This window comes from Pieris napi, chromosome 6 (assembly GCF_905475465.1).
Source record: "Pieris napi chromosome 6, ilPieNapi1.2, whole genome shotgun sequence".
NCBI lineage: Eukaryota > Metazoa > Arthropoda > Insecta > Lepidoptera > Pieridae > Pieris > Pieris napi.
Window position 1 is genome coordinate 1,825,557 of NC_062239.1, and position 20,165 is coordinate 1,845,721.

Genomic DNA, 20,165 nt, shown 5'->3' on the forward strand with positions numbered 1-20,165 from the left:
AGTTAAATCGAAAGAAAACTAAATTAGTTCTGACAATGTAAGTATACAATCAGTATTTATATGTTTCGGTATTGATACATGTGATCTTAGCTTATCGATAAAAAATTAGGTTGCTAAATTCGCCTTCGTCCCAGATATCGTAATCGCGTTGCCGAAATGTGCTTGTACAGTTACAACATTGGGCATTGCATAATTATATTTAAAGTAGCTTAGCCACATTCAAACTACATACATATATTTATAAATATTAGTGAACTCCCTTAACTCGTGTAGACATATAATCTGTGTTTCATTATTATTTTAATGGCAAATAGATAATTCTGGTACCTGCTATCTAGAATAAATATTGTTTCACCGAGGGTATCAAGCATTGTGTCTTATTTAAAATATCTGTCTGGCTGGCTATATCTGGCTGTCTAATATTTACTGTCCAAATCAATAAATCAAGTACTTCTAAGAGTACCCACCAATATTGGTCATTGTATAGTTAATTCAGATTTTATTAAGTAAATTCAGTTAAACTGAAATTGCTTATTAACTTACTTAATAAGATACTCAGTTTATTGTGTATAACAGTGTTATTGTATATACATTTATGAGATAGTAACTAATATAGGTCTCTTTGAAGGTGGAATTAATTATACTCTATTGAAGTTCACAAGAGAGGCTAGATTTATTATTAGTAAATGGATGCGGGTAGTTAGAATGTTTGAATAAGTTTTCTCATTTGGTTTTATGTTAAATTAATTCATATTATATAGCATATACATGAAATTAATTCTATGGCATTACTTAAAAACATTATTAGTTATAATGATAACAATTTATTTTACCTTAGAATTAGTAAATATTATTAAGAATTTTACAACTTTTTATTTGATAATAACATCTATATTTATAGGGATAAAATGCATCAAATTTCTTTCTTTCCTGCACAAAATAGATGTTGTATAATGTGAATGTTATTATTGTACACTTATGATACTAAAATGGTAGCACATCTGCAATGACTGTACATACTATTTTAAGTTCAAAGTGTTGACTGCCATATTGCATTTCAAGAACAGAGTGTTCTTTCTTGTATGTAACAAAGATTTGTATAAAATTGATAAAAAAAGAAGAAATAATTATGGTGCAATCATGGCTGGCATACACAATAAATTTTTCTTTAGTAATATGAAGGTGATCTAGCTATTTTTTAATGAACAGTTATTAAAATAAACTTTCTTTAACAGATATAAACACAAATTTATAGCATGATTTACGCAATATAAATACTTTTTAGAGCAGTTATGTTCACCAAAAGACTGTTGCAAATCATGGATTAGTTACATAAACAATGATAGAAATTCGAGTTTATATCAGATAAAAAGGTTTGTATTGTACTTTAACTGTAAATATACCATAAATATTGTTAGATTGTGTTAACATAGAAGAAATTTTTTGTCCAATAGATGACCTAATTTTCAAACAAGAGTAGAGTTCAAAAGGAAGTTCTGGTAGTTGATTGTGTGTCAATGCACTTAACCTAGTTTAAAAAAACTTACAGTTTACACTTGGCACACTTATAGGTGCAACTTATAGTTTAAACATTACCACCCTTTCAATCATGATGTAAACATTTTCATAATCTGACTATTACTAATTTTACTGAAAATAATTTTAATCATAATATTTATTGAATATATACTAAGCAGTTAGCTGCAGTCATCATACCTACAACATTGTGCTTGTTTTTATTAAATAACTTTCAAGGAACAAATTACAAAAGTAATAAATTGATCCTAACATGTGGTAGGCTGCATTCAGCTTATAACATATTTATGAATATGTAAAAGTGCATGCAGGTACATCATACAGATTTAATTTATTTTCATTTCAAGATTCTAATTTAATAAGTATTGCTTGTATATTTAAACATCTGACATACACTTGTTTACATATTATGTAGGGATTGGTAAATTTTACTAGCGAGTTATTATTGGAATGTTCGCATATACATCTCCAAGATCATATACTTTACATTTTATGATATGATTATAAGATATATTAATAAATACTTACTTTTAAACGTGTTAGATTTCCGTCTCGCGCAGCATTATATGTGTTCAAAACGGCTGATTTGAAATCCATGATGGTTCTCTTTGCAACGTAAAACTCATCCAACGTAATATCACTTTAGGAACAGCACTTTCTTCTAAATATAATCATTGGAACATACTACGTATAACGTGATAAACAAACGAACCAGAATAAAAATCTCAAACACTCCGCCAATACGAACCACTGCACTAATTTCACTATCGAGCAGTGGCAGCTACGCGACGTCTGCAATCTGCCAACAAAATTCAAAATGATTTGCTTATTGCTAAACTAAATAACAAATGCTATAATAAACGTTATTACAAGTGTTGCCAGCATTTTACATGAATTTGTAAACTAACTAATTAAAGCATAGAAATAGTAGAAAAGAAGAATGAGTACTAAATTTAATATAGTTATTTCTCTACTAAATTATTATTATTAATATGTATTATCTAATAAAATAAAATTAAAGTTGAAATGTCCAACACAAAAAACTTATGTAAAAAACTTATATTTTATATGTCATTTGTTTAGTACGAATATATTAAAAGTTGAGTTTGTTTTATAGTTAGTAAACATTGTATATTGATCGTCATATTATTTTAATATATTTTATAGGCTTATAAAAATCTGGAGCACATAAGTGTACATATACATTTATAATTTCTCTTTAACAATTATTCGTTTTTCATTGAAGTAATTTTAATCATCATTGCAGTCATTTTACAGGTAGTTTTAAAACTTGTTATATTATTCGGAATAATTCAATAAAAATAAAATTGTTTAAGTAATATGTTAATAAATATCATAAGTTTTTTGTGTTGGACCAAGCACTCTCTAACGACACTGTGAATTTACTTTATTTACCCAAGTTTGTCATTATTATATATATACTTTACGTTTTTCAGGATTGTTCATAATTGTTATTATTGCTCTAAAAAAATCAAAACAACTAAATTCAAGAATCTAATAATTATTGTAAGAAATGTAAGAAGAGATTTAGAATAATCTGTTATTGTTTGACATCCCAAGATAATAATAAGACATTGACATATGCAAGCGAGCGTAACACATTGACATATGACACAATGCCTTTAAATATGATTCGTAAACGTTTGTGAATGATGCATGAGTGACAGTTAAAAAATTGCGGCGTGGATTTATGGAGGAGTAATTTATCAGCTATTTTCCAAATATTCTTGTTAAATATTAGCCCCGGTAATATGAATTCACGCAATTTTATCGATTAAATTGTGTGTAATATTATAAAGCAAGTGCTTAGCCGAGATTTGGTAATTCACAAATGTTGAGATAATGATTTTTATTGTGAAAGTTTTTATTAAAAGTTTGTGCATATCATTGTGCTTAGTGTGTTCTTACGGAAAACTGTTTAATGTGTTATAGCATAGGTTAAGGGAAATGACGCTGATCCCACAGTTTGCACAGTGTGTTACGAGTTAAGACATTAAATTATATGTGTATATTAATTGCGTGTTTTTGATATTAACATGTATCCAACACCTGCGCGGCATCAGGCCGCTGCTGTTCGGGTTTGTATTTTTAATTATATACATTACTAGTTCAGATTCAGTGCTTTTCAAAATTTGTTTCGAAAATCATTAGGAATATCCTACTTAATTTACTTAGGTACTTATTAATCAACCAGTGGAAACTTTAATTAATGTTAGAATATCATATTTGAACTCATATATATAAATATATGCTTATGTACATGTTTTACTGTTTCCTATTATGTTGTTGTTTAATTGCAGGGCCCACAGCCATCAGCCGGACAATTAAAGTTTACAATAGCAGATACTTTAGAAAGAATAAAAGAGGAATTTAATTTTTTACAAGCACAATATCATACGTGAGTAATGTGCTACCCATTTACCTGTTACATTAATCTAATGGTAAAAACAATGGTTTTTAAATATTGTGGTGAGAATTTTTGTTAGCTGATGTAACAATTAAAAAAAGACATAGGTAGGTAATTTTTAAAAGAGCAATGGCCCAATGTTGTTTTTTTTTAATTTGTAGCATAGCAAAACAAAACAAAAAAAGCAAAGCTTGTATTTACTTAAGATTATTGGTGTTGTGTCCACCACTGTTGATCATGTTCAGAGTGAAAAACTAACAATTATGTAATATTATGTTAATCAGAAAAAGTTTATTATCTTTTTATATTTACAGGTTAAAATTAGAATGTGAAAAACTAGCTAGTGAAAAAACTGAGATGCAAAGGCATTATGTAATGGTGTGTATCTAACTTATAAATTGTTTAATAATTTTTTGAATATTTCTTATTATTAAATGTTTCTCTTCCTTTTCAGTATTATGAGATGTCCTACGGCCTTAATGTTGAAATGCACAAGCAAGTATGTACATTATTCCCTTTATCTAAATTATCATACTAACTAAGAAATATAATCAAATTGTGGCTGAATAGTATATGAAATGAGAGCTTTGTGTTATAATTTTTATACAACAATTATTACTATTTTTGACAGATGTCTTTTAAACTGGCAATACCATATCTAAGTCATTCAAACAATATATGTATAATTCTGATACATTTAAAATTTAGAACAGATAAATACAATCTTATTATTTAATATAACATATAGTATTTATATTTGTGTGTACACCAAGAAGAATTATATTCAAATAGTTTCTTGATAATTAGCAAGGAACTTGTTTAATGGCTCTAGACGATTATAACATTTGTACTTGATTGCATGCTATTGTTACTTTGTTCACATATACATTGTCTTATAAAAAAGTATGATTTGTAAGTGAGTAATTAGAATGGTTAGTTTTCATACAAAGAAAATAATTATTTGTATTACCAATTGTACATTTAGTACATCAACATCCAAATGTTAGAGCTCTTGAATGGAGTGCGCATTGTCATTAATTTTAAGGTTGCAGCAGTACTTAATTAATCATCTTGATACCTCATAAAAAATATATTAAAAGTATTACGTTGTTTTGTTTAAATATTTGTATTGTTTAGAATAAAGCTCATGCACGCTTTTGATGGTGACAATTGTGTATTCATATTTCCATTCTACACAAAGTTAGTGTTGTTTTAAGTCATTTCGTATTTTCAGACAGAGATAGCAAAGAGGTTGAGCGCAATAATAGGACAGGTACTGCCGTTTCTCGCACAAGAACACCAGCAGCAAGTTGCCTCCGCCGTTGAGAGAGCTAAGCAGGTCACTATGTCTGAACTTAATGCTATTATAGGGGTAAGTTTTTTGTTCGTATCCTTGAGAATACAAACAAAATAATTACTAAACCTAAAGACTCTTTATTGGGTATTTGGTATAATACTTCCAAAGATATTATTGACGGAAAGTAATACCAATATTCTTGATGAGTTTTCGTAGAAATCGTACGATATGTTAGTGGAGAAATTGTAAAAATTAATAAAGATTTTTCTTAAATGTTGTCCGCAGCAACAACAACAGCAGGGATTGCAGCAACTGCTTGTAAGTTAGTTAAAATGCTTGGTTTTCGTTTGTGATTAACCCTTTTTTGCAATGAACTGCCTTTTCATACAAAACTCATTATTTATTTTTTATGGAACAGTTGTACAAGTCGTAGGGTAAATGGTTGTATTGGATTTTGCAGGAAGTCAAAGTCTCAATTCAGAATCTTACCTATAGTCTAGCTTTTTATATTAATAGGCCCTTTGAGGCAAAGATAACGCATTGAAACTTATTTCTTAATAAGTGCCAGAATATAATTATATTACTCAGTAAAAAATAAGTAAAATCATTTTCGCCTTTAAATGAATTAAAAATACTTATTTGTACCGGATCTATTGTTATGAGTTTTAGAAAAAATATTACGACTAGTTCTCTCTAGTTCGTATATAGTGTGTGTTCTATCCTTCTGGACTAAACCCCAGGCGGTTTATCGCAATAGTAGATATTTTTAAGTCTCCTAGATTCATATAAAATACAAACACGAATTTGAGTGAATGTTATGGTATGTTGATACCGCTTGCCGCAAGAACAAATGTTCAAACATACTAGATTTTGTATAAATGTAATTGTAGTGAAATTGAGAAGTCGATTTTTTATCTAGTGAAAAACTAATATTTAATTTTGAGTCACTATTAAATGTTACTTTTACAGACTTCCGTTAGTTCAGAATGACTCGAAGCTTTGTATTTCCTAGTGATAAGTATTTAAATCACATATGCGTACATTATCTTGATTTTATTTTTTTATTATCATGTTAATCAGCGTTAAATGGCACTTATTTTTCCGTAAATCAGTACATATTAATCTTTTCAATTGATGTGTATGGTGCAGGTTGGATTTTTTTGCTACCAATGCTGATAAAAATACTTGCCACCTAATTGATGATTAAAATCTTGTCAATAACATATCAGTTGTACATACATTAAGCATTATCGTAAGCTAACGATTTTAGCTTTGCGTGTTGTTCCGACGAGAATGTAAGTGCGTGCTCCTATTTCACCATGCCTCCTGCTGATAGAGGACAAATCTTTGTTTTTAATTTATTTTATTACTAGCGGACCCGACAGACGTTGTCCTGTCTTAACTATGAATATTGATTTCAAATTGGTATAATGAATTAAAAAATATTTCAGAAACAAATTGTTTATTATTCTAATGCTTTATGTCATACAACATTCTTTGTTTGTTTTACTGGCTCGCATATTATTATATTATCAATATAATAACTCCAATCGAAGCATTTAATTTGAACGATATTCATTTTTCTTACATCCTCTGACGATATTTGCAGCACGCATTCTGTCAATGTTGTGTTATGTCAAACGCCATAAGGTTACACCAAAAAGTTCGAATTGTATGGTGGTTAAGTATTCTTGAATTTTCTAATTTTCCGCGCAATTTTGTAATTTTTTTATTTTATAAGAACCTTCTCCTGAAAATTACAAACACAACAAAAAAAAATCAGACAAATTGGTCGAGCCGTTTTCATGTGATGTCGTGACAACGGAAAACGGGTTTCATTTTTATATATATAGATTATGAATTTCATAAGGTGTAATGTGGAACATGGTGTAATGGTTGCAGCGCCTTACAAACGTTGTGTAAAACAAAGAACTTGGCGATTAAAAAGAGTGGCGGACAGTTTATTGCCACTTCTTCTCTTCCGTTCTACGCCGTTGATTTGAGAACTGGCAGTAAATGTAAAATTAGAAGCATTTCATATATTTATTTTTAACGTTCATAAGTGTACATTGTGTTACCTATATGAATAAATGATTTTAAATTTTGCTAAGTAAAGAAGTACTATATCGATTAACTAGCAACACCGTGCAAACTAACTTATTCATTGCGATTGCGTTTTAATGGCGGTATTAAATCAATATCTCGGTCATTAATATAACCATTTCTATTTGATATCGACACACTCATAAAACTGTTTTCTTACTTCACATTCCATTTAACACGAGCACCATTCACTTCACGCAGTTTAGCACAGAGCACTTGAATGGCTTTATATAGATTTAGATGTTTTGTTGCTATCAACAAGTAGTTGTAGAAATAATCTATGTTTACGTTTAATCTAGGACGAAATAAGTTCCAGTATATTCACTGGCGAATAACTGCCTGTGTCTGTTGTCTCTTTCTCTCTTATGTGTAAAAGAGACAAAGGAGTTTGCTCTTTTGGGATACAAACAGGAATATTTTTATAAATTTCTCATACAGAACTACACTAATTAGTATAGTCCCCGGCACGTAATTTACGTCGTGTGGGAGAATCTCGCTAGAAGATCTATCACGAACATACATTCAAAAGTTCTTAAACAATTCATGCTAGCTAGTTAAACATTGAATAACAAGTCAGTCGTAAAGAAGTCCGCCCTCTACCCCGTGTACCATGACCGTGCTATGAACGAGCATAATTGTGTACTCATGCTGAGTTCACAATTATGCTCGTTTAGATACCTACCATTTGTAGCGTATCAAGCGAGTAGCGTTGAGAATAAAAAAATAATTTCTGCACAAATCTCTATGCAATAATGACACGGGTATCATCCGCGCATTATACGCATATACTACGGTCACCAAATCCGTTACACAATGCTTTAATATTCTTATTATTAACTACAGACTGTTCTCATTTTCGTGTTATTGCACGTTCATGGTACAATGTAGGGGGCACACACCGTTAGAGTTTAGGGTAGCATTCAAGTATTACGCAATTTTTAAAGATTTTAGGAGCTCCCTCCCCCCCATGTAACGCACCATAACGTTTTTCTGTACTCCCCCCTCCCCCTAAATTGCGTTACGTAATACTTGAACGCTCCCTAGACTTGGTTTACACTGTGAGTGAAGAAATATCAAAGATCTTGTGAAGTGAATAATTGTTGACTCATCAAGATTCAGAAACGAATGGGCGATAAGTCCTGAAATATTGGATTTCGTCATACGGAAGTCTCGTTTCTGAATCTCTATCTTACTTTAAGTTGGTCGGTATCAGTGTTTGATAGTAGCGTTGGTTGCAGCAACAGATCCACGCCTCAGCGTCACTACCACATGGTGTTGGGGGCGCCGGTGCGTTGTTAGGCGCTGGGGGCCTTCTATTTCCCGGTGCTGGTCCACCAACAGCGCCACATTTACCGCCGCCCGCGCATAAGGTAATCCAAAAAAAACTTAGACGCCTGCTAACACGTGTTAAGTGATGTAATACTTTGTTATATACACAGATATTGAGATTTAATTATTGTTGATATGAAACTTAAATGTTACCCGATAATAGAACTGGTCATACGTCGTTCCCAATCCCAAATCTTGATACAATCTAAATCTATATAATTAATTATCTATATTATTATATATTACGCGAGCCTCGACTTCATCCATATTATCTCCACACGTGTCTTTCGAAGGAGATAAGAAAATCGAATGGATTTTATGATCACATTACAACACACATACTTACATAGATTACACATTCCCACACACACCTTAACCAATAAGTTAGTAGTAAATCGTCATTGTTAGTACATAACGTTCTTCATATACATGGTGTAAACAGATTGGCTATATTTTTAATTTAAAAATTGTATATATTATATTTAAAAAACAAGATGTGGATTATTAATAAATAAATAAACAACTAAAATGATTGACATTTATCAAGTAATTCCACCGAGAATAGAAGACGGAAAAAGTTACAGGTTTAAAAAAATCTCTGAACAACTTACACTTTACAGAATGTATGAATTTAAATACAGCGAGTACTCAATAAAACAGTATCTAATATGATCAATACGACGACTCATTGGTCTAGTGGTTAGTACCCCTGACTGCGAATCCATGGGTCCCGGGTTCGATCCCCGGCTGAGGCGAACATCGATGTGATGAGCATTTGGTGTTGTTCTTAGGTCTTGGGTGTTTACATATGTATTTATATGTATATCTATCTATAATATGTATGTATATCCGTTGCCTAGTACCCATAACACAAGCTTCACCAGCTTAGCATGGGACTAGGTCAATTGGTGTGAATTGTCGAAAAAAAAAAATAACATCGTTTTACTGAGAAAGCCAATATAGGAATAATTTATAGGTGGAGCTACCACCGCCTTCGGACATAAAGCCTCCATTATCAGGTCCAGCTCCTCCCCCTTTATTACCGGGACAACCCCCACCTAGGGATGACGACCGGCTTGCTTCAAGAGCTATGGCTCAACAGGTAATATTTAAATTTTATAATAGGAATATACGCCCTAATAAATATATTTATATATTTTATACAAAAATCACTCAAAGCAATTTTCATCGCAGACGATTAACTCTTTGTGCCCGCCGACATCATCAGTGGCGCTACAACCTTTTAGGTCTAGGCCTCAGGCATTAGGCAAGTAGGTAATCAGCCTTCTGTGCCTGACACACGCCATCGACTTTTTGGGTCTAAGACATGTCGGTTTTCTCACGATGTTTTCCTTTACCGTTCGAGCCACTGTTAAATGCGGACATAGAAAGAAAGTCCATTGGTGCACAGCCGGAAATCGAAACTACGACCTCAGGGATGAGAGTCGCATGCTGAAGCCACTTGGCCAACACTACTCAAACCGCCGACAAAAACAGTCGCATTTATATGTATATAGTTATACATTTTACTCCTTACAAACATTTATAAATTGCGGATTTAAAGTATTGGCCTTGATTTGACAACTAACAATATAGAAGCATTGAATTTTTAAACATTTTTATTGATGTACCCTTTATAAGCTGCGTTTCCTATATGAATAAATGATGATTTGATGGATTCCTAACTCGATTTAATTGCTAATTCCCAGCGTCATTCCGTATCACCTCACGAACGCGAACATAAATATCGGCCGCGGTCACCAGCTGAGCCGGAACCACTCGACGCCAAACGACGCAAAGAAGACAAGGTACCTGTCTCTGTGTCTAGTGTATGTTTGTATTTCTTTTATTTAGGGTAATAAATTTAAAATACGAGACAAATTTTACGCAATGAATATTACACTAGAAAGCTATAGACACGGTTATTAATCTAAAGGTTGTCGAAGCCTCACTAGGCGATCTCCTAGAAATAGTTCAGGCCATCGTTTCTCAAGCGGGAGATCGCAACCCTAGGAGGGTCGAGTTTGTTTTAAAAGGGAGTCGCAGTCTGTTGAAAAATAATATATACAAACTACATATAGGTATAAAAGATTAGTTAATTATAGTGTAGTATAAAAATATAAAACTAAATTATAATTTTACAGTGACGGGTTCGCAAGACTGTTAACTTTTTGGCTTTTTCGTGGGTTGCGACATAAAAATTGTTGAGAAACGATGGTTTAGGCATTTAGAATTAGTATAGTTTAGCTTAATTAGTTGTGGAGATCAAATACACATAAAAAAGCCTATAGATTTTAATACGAACCTCAAAAGCTTACTTAGCTCACTTACCAATGCTACCTTTTAACGAATTTGCATCGGATATAGATGTTTTAGTGAATCGACTAATCGGACTAGGACTGTAAGCTTTAAAAAACAAGGTTCTGATTTAATTCTTACATACTTACTAGTAACAAGGAGACATTCTTATAATAATAGATTATGTGCGGAAAGAGAATCAGCGTGACGGTTACGCGAACTAATATAATTCTTATTTGCTACGCGTCATTTCATTTAGTCGGAATAAGTTTAAGGAATTAAATATTATGACACTATCTGGTCAATATATTCTTGAAGCCTTGTTGTATGTACAAAAAATATAAATGATTTATAAACGATAACACTCGAAGCAGAACAATTTTAAACGTACAACCAATCAGCAGAAGATAATACACTCCTTAAATGGAAATTGTATTCGTTTTTTCAACAAACTCCCAAGCGAAATTAGATAATTATTACTGAATAAATTCAAAACTCTCGTTAAACGTAAATTGATCAATAAGGGGTTTTTTTAAATTTGAAAATTATTTAAATGATCCTAATCCTTGGTATTTATTTTCTCCAGTTCAAATATTTATGGCTGCTCTGCCTTACAACAATTTGTATGCCTCAAATCTTGGCGATGAAAAAGAGTGGCGGAGAGTTTCTTGCCCACTCTACGCCCTTGCGAACTGGTAGTATTTGAATATTCAGAATCAATTTAACATCTTTTCTGTTGACGTTCATTGGTTACCTTTATGGGTAAAGTTATTTTGAGTTTGTGTCATAATGATTATTCTTTTATTTTTTCTAAGTATCGTTCTGTCGAACTATAATGACCTAATAGGGTTGTCAACAAAAAAGTAATTTAGCACTGCTACCTTAAGTGCTACGACAGTTCTCTTTCCGCACAGACTACATCAGCATTACCTTGTGCTAAGGTGATCCTTAATTGGTTAAAGAAATACATACTTTCAAGTTAGTAATGCATTTGTCATTTGTCTCTTTCTGTCAAATAATGTTAAACTGTAATGGAAAGAGACAACAATATTTTATCAAACATTTCAGGATAGTGATGCTGAGAAAAGCGATCAGGACTTAGTTGTAGATGTAGCTAATGAGGAAGAAAGGGGGTCACCAAGTGTAAGACCTCAGGATGGGGAGAGAACGGAAAATGGTCCTCGACCACCTTCGAGATCGGGGTCTTCTTCTAGCAGATCTACACCTAAGAGTTCTAAAGATGTAAGTTAGAGAGAGATTGTTATTAAACACTATTGTTCGTCATGTTGTTTTTAAACGAAATGCGCAGGCGCCGGTAAGAGAGCTATTAACACGACTATCGCAACGCTACTACTGACAGATTGACTTTGACAATTTATAATCTATAAGATGTCTATGATACTGCATAAGTGTTGCCACTCTAATAATATAAATGTCATCGTGTTGATTATCTCCTACATATAGTAACACAAACTACATAAGACAATATTGGTATTGCAATTATAAAAAAAAAATCATGTCGAATAATGGATTAGTAAGATGGTTGATCCTAGGTTTATTCCCGGTAAAACAGTAATTGCTTTGAGATTAATAAATATCCTTCCACTGAAGTGCTTCCGAATCGATTCGACTTTGGTACTTCAAGAAAAGAGCGAACCAATTTTTAAAAGGCCGGCAACGTAGTCGCAAGCCCATTTGGCATGAGTGTCCGCCGCCGTATGTGTCATACTTAATACATATCAATAGCTTCTTATTTTGTATTAAACTTTTTAAATATGTCCTTTGCTATATTTTGGGATATATACCGTCAACATTGGTATATAAGGAAATCAAAAATAATTAAAAAATACAGGAGAAACCAGGAACGCCCGGTGCTAAAGGACGCGCTCCAACCCCAACGGGAAGGTACGCGTTTCCACCATATGCCGCGTATAGAACGCCCTTACCCTACGATGGCCACAGGACGAATGGGATGCCACCTGCCAAACCGTAAGATTATATTACATACATATATATTTACTTAAATTTTTATTGATATAGCGGACCCGTCTTGTCAGAAATACAAAAAAATCAAACTTAAAAATAAATATCTAAACCATTCTTGAATTTAAACATACCAATTTCATCAAAGTCAGTCCAGCCGTTTAGGGAGCGTTCAAGTATTACGTCACGACATTTTTGGAGATTATTGACCCCCTTCCCCACGTAACGCGCCGTAACGTTTTTCTGTACCCAAGTATAGTAAAGCGTTTCTTGACCACCTAGTGACTATAGTTAAAAGTTACCATTAACTGGTGTAAAGTACTAGAAAGTCGAAAATAATATTAACAATAACGCGTAATTCAATCCCCGCCCCTGATCGTAACCTTTTATAAAATGACCCCCCCCCCCAAATCCGTTACGTATGATGTTAAATGATACTGCCGCCCAGGGATATTTTTCACGCCCGACCCAGATTTGGGTCTGATTGCAAAATAATAAATTCGAGTTTTCACCGTCCAGAAATGCCATTTTAATAAAGAAACGAGATTGAGCGCGAACTATGACTTTTGTTGTCAAAATCTAATACATTTTTGAATATGATACTTTCCAACAAAAAAAAAGAATTATCAAAATCATTTTTTTTTATTTCATTGTCGTGTTGGTTTTACTGAAAGATACTTTAGTAAAACTTTCGCATTTTTATATTCATTATTTACTGCGAAATTTAAGTATTCGTCTAAGTCGGATCGGTCATCAAATACATCTCTACCAATATCATTTCTCAATTTGGGCTAGTATTTTTTGAGCCGTTCAGACAATGAAACAAAAAAATTAACCCGTACATTTTATATATTAAGTATTTAAAGTATATATTGACCTCTCATAAGTTACGACTTATAGTGATCCGTAGAGACCCTCAAATTTAAAGTTATTTAATTGTTTAGAATAAAATTTCAGTGCATACTCCTACCACACATGCGGCGGTCCGCTCCAACCAGTGCCTTTTCCCGCGGACGCCCTCGTAGGACCGGGGATTCCCCGTGGTGCTAGACAGGTGGCAGCATTACCCCACGGCGAAGTCGTGTGTGCGGTGGCCCTATCTCTAAGCAGTGGTGCGAGGCATGCGTACACTGGCGGTAAAGGTTGTGTCAAACTATGGGATATCACCAGCCCCGGTTCGCCTAATACGTTGGAGCCGCTATCGCAGTTGGACTGTTTGGTGAGCGTCAACTGGATTTAAATATTTATTTGTAAAGCTTAGGTATCCTAGAAAAGCGGTGCCGTTATCTAACGGTCGTAATGTAACGTTGGGTGACGTCACCCATACGTTGTCGGAATAAATAACATCGGAGTAGGTTTTTCAGAAAACGTCAAACAGCGGTGCTGTCATTTGCATGACGGCCGTCATAGCGGTGATAAAAATTAGTTAAACGTTTTTCGCGTGTAGCAGTGCCCATATTTAATTAATACAATGAGTGGAAACGTGACTCGAACAAGCGAAAATGATATTTTTTTGCATTATGTTAAAAATAAGTAAAGACGGCCGTTAGTTAACGGCAACTCTTTTCTAGGAAACCTAAGCTTTATAGAAATACATACATTATCCTTACAGGCTATGCCAATACGATAATGTCGAAAAAAATATAAAAAAGTAAACATTATATTCTTAAACACATAATATACACAATATCGCTACTGTGAATTCACTCTGCCAACATATAAATATGTCGATAGTGTCGGAGACAGCATCCAGTAGGGGCAACGTCTTTGATAACGGGGATGTATCAGTGTGGTTGGGTTGGCAAGTTCTTATCAATAAAAAAATAAGAATGAATTAAATATTACTAACTTTTTATTTAAAATCTCATTCCAGCAAAGAGATAATTACATCAGATCCGTGAAACTCCTACCAGATGGCAGGACATTGCTGGTCGGAGGAGAGGCCTCCAATCTCTCCATCTGGGATTTGTCTTCTCCTACACCTCGAATGAGAGCAGAACTCACTTCTTCAGCCCCGGCCTGCTATGCTCTAGCAATAAGTCCTGATTCTAAGGTAATTAATAAAAGGAAATATTATGTTGTTGGTAATGTTTTTATGCTGAAATAAATTTGTACCAACTTTCGATATAAAAGAGTTAATCACTTGTAAAATTTTCTTCGTAAAATAAGTTCTTTAAAATGTATGTAAAATTATATAGTACATTATAAGTAAGCGATAACCAAACGACATGTGCGCTCTGATTGGTTGAATAAGTCACTAACCAAATCTAACCGTTTGGAATCTTACGAATGGATATCCGTTAGTTTATAAATTTACTACGACACGTCGCAAATTGATAAATTGGCGAAAATGTGGGCGTAAAATAATACTATTTATCTCTCGTTTAGAATCCTATGTTATTTTTTTTAATATATTATATGAATGAATCAATCAAAATCAGTTTATTAATTGTGGTTTAATCTTTCTTCTTTCTTAATCTTTAATACTAAGTAATTTAGAGCAGTATAGCACTCGTGCCTTCAGCGTGCAACGTGTTCGAACCCCGGCTGGTTATTCTGCCGATGTGTGCATTTAATACACCTTTACATTCACTTGTACAGTGAAAACATCATAAAACCGACGTTTAGTTAAAAAAATCGGCATTTGTCAAGCGAGGCTGTTCACCTACTTGCCTATTAAGAATAAAAAGCGAAATGGATACAGTAATGTAAGGTACCTAAAAGTTTGTAGCGTCACTGGAATACCAAAGATAATAATTACATATATAATAAGATATAAATTTTAAAATAAAAATAAAAAATAAATATATATATAATAAATAAAATTTATACAAAATTATAGTAATGTTTATAACAACCATTTCAGGTGTGCTTCAGCTGTTGCTCCGATGGCAATATCGCAGTCTGGGATCTTCATAATCAAACATTAGTTAGGCAATTCCAAGGTACTGAACATTATTTTTATTTATAAGAAAAATATAATGTTAATAAAAAGGGAATTTTAGATTTTTTTGGGTGAATTTATGACTTAGGTCGTGTGTGTTCGAAGCCAGACTTCCATTTGACTTGTAGGGCATGTTGCTCAACATCAATTTTTTTTTTAATTAAAAAAAAACGGGGACTGCCGCGGTAAAGCTATTGCATAGCATTTTTTATCAACTTATGCAGTTATAATTATTGATTTATTTTTATTAAAACGCCTATATAGTCTGTCTCACTCTAACGCGTATTTTCCGCACCTATATTACGTCATCGCGTGTTAGGTTTTTATCGTTACGGAATTTCTTGATTCGGTCGTCACGCTCAAAGCCCGCGATAAAATCTATGCAATAGCTTAAAATAGGTGGTGTTTTGTATACCGATTACGTATATGTACAGGTCACACGGACGGCGCATCTTGTATAGACATAAGTCCGGACGGAACCCGACTATGGACGGGTGGGTTAGACAATACGGTGCGTTCCTGGGACTTGAGGGAGGGAAGGCAATTGCACCAGCACGACTTCTCAAGTCAGATCTTCTCGTTGGGATACTGTCCTACAGGTAAGAAGACTAATAAAAAAAAACGATGGGTTGCACTCCGGGAGTGCCGGTAGAAGTGAAAACTTGAATGTTAACGTTGTGCATTTTTGATATTTAGGAATGGTTAGGGAATAATTTTGCACGAATTGCTTTAATTATCAGTATAAAAGTACTATCATTTATGTGGTAGAATACAATATTTATTTATTGCGCTATTGTACACAAACATGACAATTTATATTACATTAAATACGCCGCGCCAGCTGTCTACTCTCCATCGGTCTTACGAATTTTCGATCAGGTCACGTGTCCTGACGCGAGTTTAACATTTTTTACCCATAACAAAAAAAGCGAACAACGCCGCTAAAGAAGTTTTCACTTCACAAATATTCAATATGTATGAGATGAGCAGTGTTGGCCAAGTGGCTTTAGCTTTCATTCCTGAGGTCGTAGGTTCGAGGTCCGCCGTTCTTTTTATGTGCGCATTTAACATTCGCTCGAACGGTGAAGGAAAACATCGTGAGGAAACCGGCTTGCCTTAGGCCAAACAGTCGACGGCGTGTGTCAGGCACAGGAGGCTGATCATCTACTTGCGTAATTTATTGACAAATGATCATGAGCAGTTACAGAAATCTGAGGCCCAGACCTAAAAAGGTTGTAGCGCCACTGATTTTTTCATTAGAAGTCTTAGTCATGTTCGCCATCGCCAAGTCACTTGACACTTCTATAGATACAATAGTCACCTATTTTTTTTTTAATTTTGCTAAATAATATTTTGTTTTTCTTAACAATAATAAATAATAAAAATTTCAGGTTCCTGGCTGGCCGTGGGCATGGAGAACTCCCACGTGGAAGTATTACACGCGGGCAAACCCGATAGATATCAACTAGTGTTACACGAGTCTTGTGTCCTCTCACTAAGGTTCGCGGCGAGTGGCAAATGGTTCGTGTCAACGGGGAAAGATAATCTACTCAACGCCTGGAGGACGCCGTATGGCGCTAGTATATTCCAGGTATATTGAACACAAACACACAAACACAGTTCTCAACACACATTCACATCTAAAGCTTTTTGTAAAAAAATATCCATTTATACTACTTTTAATTTTAGCTATTCGTTTATTTTTATTAGGAACACATTTGGTCTTGGGTCCGATTCCCAATCAAACAAATAATTGTAATAATAATAAAAAAATATTTTTTATTAAGTACATGTTACTATTGAAATTGTTTTAGCTTAATAAGAATTAATTTTGATAAAACTTGAACGGTTCCAGGACTTAGAATAGACAATATTTAAATCAAAATCTTGGTATGACTTGTACTTTCCAAGAAATTTGTGGACAGACATACTCGGGATTCAGCACATACTTGGAACTTTAAATATTATAAAATATCAAATTCCATATCACAACGTCAAACTGATAATTTTTTACTGACGTCAATTAGGATGATTATTAGAATGGCCTAATGGATTGCGCGTGCGACACTCAACCCTCAAGTCATGCGTTCAATTCACATCAATAAAATTTTCTTATGTATTTGTTTTTATGTGTAAAGGCCTGTTATTATTATTCACTTTGATTAGTGATGAGTGCAGGTAATTAGTTGGCTGTGTAGTAACGTGATTAGAAGCGTGTTCTATTTTTTTGCGAGTGATCTGCGAGTAGTGACGTCGCGTGCGCCCTCTCTTCCCCCTCACTCGCAGCGTGCCTGCCAAACTATGGCAACTGAATTTACTTAACAGAGCCACTAAACAATAATTGGACACTACTTGCACTAATCAATGTCAATTACTAATCACTTGCACTCGCACTAATCATTTTAATTTTTTTAATTTTTAATTTTCAGTCAAAGGAATCCTCGTCAGTGCTTAGTTGTGACGTTTCATCAGACGATAAGTTCATTGTGACGGGCTCTGGAGATAAAAAAGCGACAGTTTACGAAGTTATGTACTGATGTTCGGTTTAGTTAAGAAAAAGCACAAGTTTTTCACGAAATTATATATTATATGACTATGGTTACCTGTGTGAATTGATAGGCTTCGGTTTCTGGTTAATTAGAGCCTATCAAGCTTACCCTACACAAAAAAGGAGGATATTAGTTTACTGCCAAATGACAAAACACGTTTTAATGACCAATGAAAAACCTTAGTATAGCAGGGTTTTAGCATTTAGTTTTCGGTTTTAGTAGAAATGACTAGATTTCTTTGAAGCGTCCATTAGTTTTTAGTAAATGGTACAATATCAGTCAATGTTTTTTTAAGTTTTAAATATATTATTTAGAAATTGAATTGCACACAGACGTACCAGTACTATGTAAATTCTAAAAAGTATTGTACGTTATTGTATGCAATCCGTACACTTGGGTATACGTTAAAACAGGAGTGGGGATCGCAATTATTGTATGTTTTTCGTTTAGCAACAATGGGATTTTAATGAAAATTAAATAAATAATTTTAACCTTTTTGACATGATTTTTCTGCGTCAATATCATTGTAATGTTATTTATTTAGTACCAAACTGTTTTAAATGGCAATATTTTTGACTATTGACTATAAATTAGCAGAATGACTAGAATGCATTTTTCCTTTTCAAACAATTGTTTAATTTTACTTGAATCATAGATTATCAATGTCCAATAATCTAGCGTCTATAAAAACCTGTGACTAGGCCATAAAGCATGTAATATTGAGATATTTGTACAAAGTAGATTCATTTTAATCCAAAGTGTATCATTTAAAAGAATGACATATTTTTGGCATTTTTGCCCTTAAATAAATGTATCATATTAAAAGGGTTGACATTAACAATGTACATTGACAGTTTGTCAACGCATTTTGACATGTTGTCAACGCGTATTGTACTTGTCAATATAGATTGATTAATAAATGTATGTTATCTGTGTATATTTTTATAAATTTATTTTTAAGTTTAGTTTCACCTTTTATGTACGAGATTGCATATATTTTGTGTAATCGAAATTCTTGAACTTATTTTTATGTAACTTTACAGACTGAATTAGTAAATAAAATTATTTACGACATTCGGTGCATTTTTCAATTAATTGTAGTTAGATTGGATTTATTTGAATGTTACTTTATAAATAATTTTAGTATGGTGTTGCCAGTGATTAAAATCAAATGTTGCTACTTTAGGGTCGTGTAATTACAGAGACTGAATTATGTTTATGTCTAATTTGACTAAATACATGCTCGAAAGATCTAAAATGTTTTCATAAAATTATGAATGTAATTTTTCATTAAAATGTTATTTTACATAAAGCTTTTTTAATTTATCATACTAAAAAATAGCTTTTAGCTATATTTCCCTAAGAAATATAAAAAATTCTGGCCCTGCAAAACTGCAAAAAAATTGCTAGAACTTCTATAAGTGGAAGTGTAGTGTAATCAATAGGGTCTAACGAAAAATCATACATTAATAAAAGATTTAGATTCTATATTTGCACCACTGTACGTACTATTAAAGCCTCGTCCTCTTTCTGGTTGGCACGATTGAGAGATGACTCTAATCGAAATACTAAAGCAGTTTGGTTTCATCATTCCATTCATCCATAATACATTAAAACCGATCAAGGCAGGGCTTACATCATTAAAAAAATTCTCAAAAAATCTGTTATCATTTTAATTATTATCACTTCTAGGAATTT

General features: G+C 33.1%; 2 protein-coding genes across 11 annotated transcripts in view; one reads left to right on the forward strand and one right to left on the reverse strand.

Moving 5' to 3' along the window:
- LOC125050172 (protein fem-1 homolog CG6966) overlaps positions 1 to 2,368 on the reverse strand; it is an 84,325-nt gene extending 81,957 nt beyond the window's left edge. Inside the window, exon 1 of the mRNA XM_047649817.1 lies at positions 2,065 to 2,368. Coding sequence (XP_047505773.1) covers positions 2,065 to 2,133 — 69 coding nt within the window. The 5' untranslated portion in view covers positions 2,134 to 2,368. The remainder of the gene's footprint in view (positions 1 to 2,064) is intronic.
- An 829-nt stretch (positions 2,369 to 3,197) lies between these two features.
- On the forward strand, positions 3,198 to 18,963 carry LOC125050247 (protein groucho-like). 10 transcript variants are annotated; one of them, XM_047649963.1, is made up of 17 exons: positions 3,198 to 3,635; positions 3,858 to 3,955; positions 4,279 to 4,342; positions 4,419 to 4,463; positions 5,199 to 5,336; positions 5,547 to 5,579; positions 8,603 to 8,734; positions 9,670 to 9,795; positions 10,403 to 10,522; positions 12,060 to 12,233; positions 12,844 to 12,980; positions 13,932 to 14,193; positions 14,848 to 15,027; positions 15,841 to 15,919; positions 16,353 to 16,517; positions 17,310 to 17,509; positions 18,348 to 18,963. In XM_047649963.1, the coding sequence occupies exons 1-17, from the start codon at positions 3,594 to 3,596 to the stop codon at positions 18,453 to 18,455; spliced, it is 2,103 nt and encodes a 700-aa protein (XP_047505919.1). In that variant the 5' UTR covers positions 3,198 to 3,593; the 3' UTR covers positions 18,456 to 18,963. The 10 variants fall into 10 exon arrangements, with proteins under 10 accessions (XP_047505919.1, XP_047505921.1, XP_047505923.1 ...); XM_047649965.1 differs by having other exon boundaries at positions 10,403 to 10,501; XM_047649967.1 differs by having other exon boundaries at positions 9,700 to 9,795.
- The last annotated feature ends 1,202 nt before the right edge of the window (positions 18,964 to 20,165 follow it).

What these genes read in the sequence shown, in the direction of transcription:
- LOC125050247 (XM_047649963.1), top strand. Translation starts at nt 3,594, where the DNA reads ATGTATCCAACACCTGCGCGGCATCAGGCCGCTGCTGTTCGG. An exon ending in CAATAAGTCCTGATTCTAAG is followed by an intron (nt 15,028 to 15,840) that starts GTAATTAATAAA and finishes CAACCATTTCAG; the next exon opens with GTGTGCTTCAGCTGTTGCTC. An exon ending in GTTGGGATACTGTCCTACAG is followed by an intron (nt 16,518 to 17,309) that starts GTAAGAAGACTA and finishes TAAAAATTTCAG; the next exon opens with GTTCCTGGCTGGCCGTGGGC.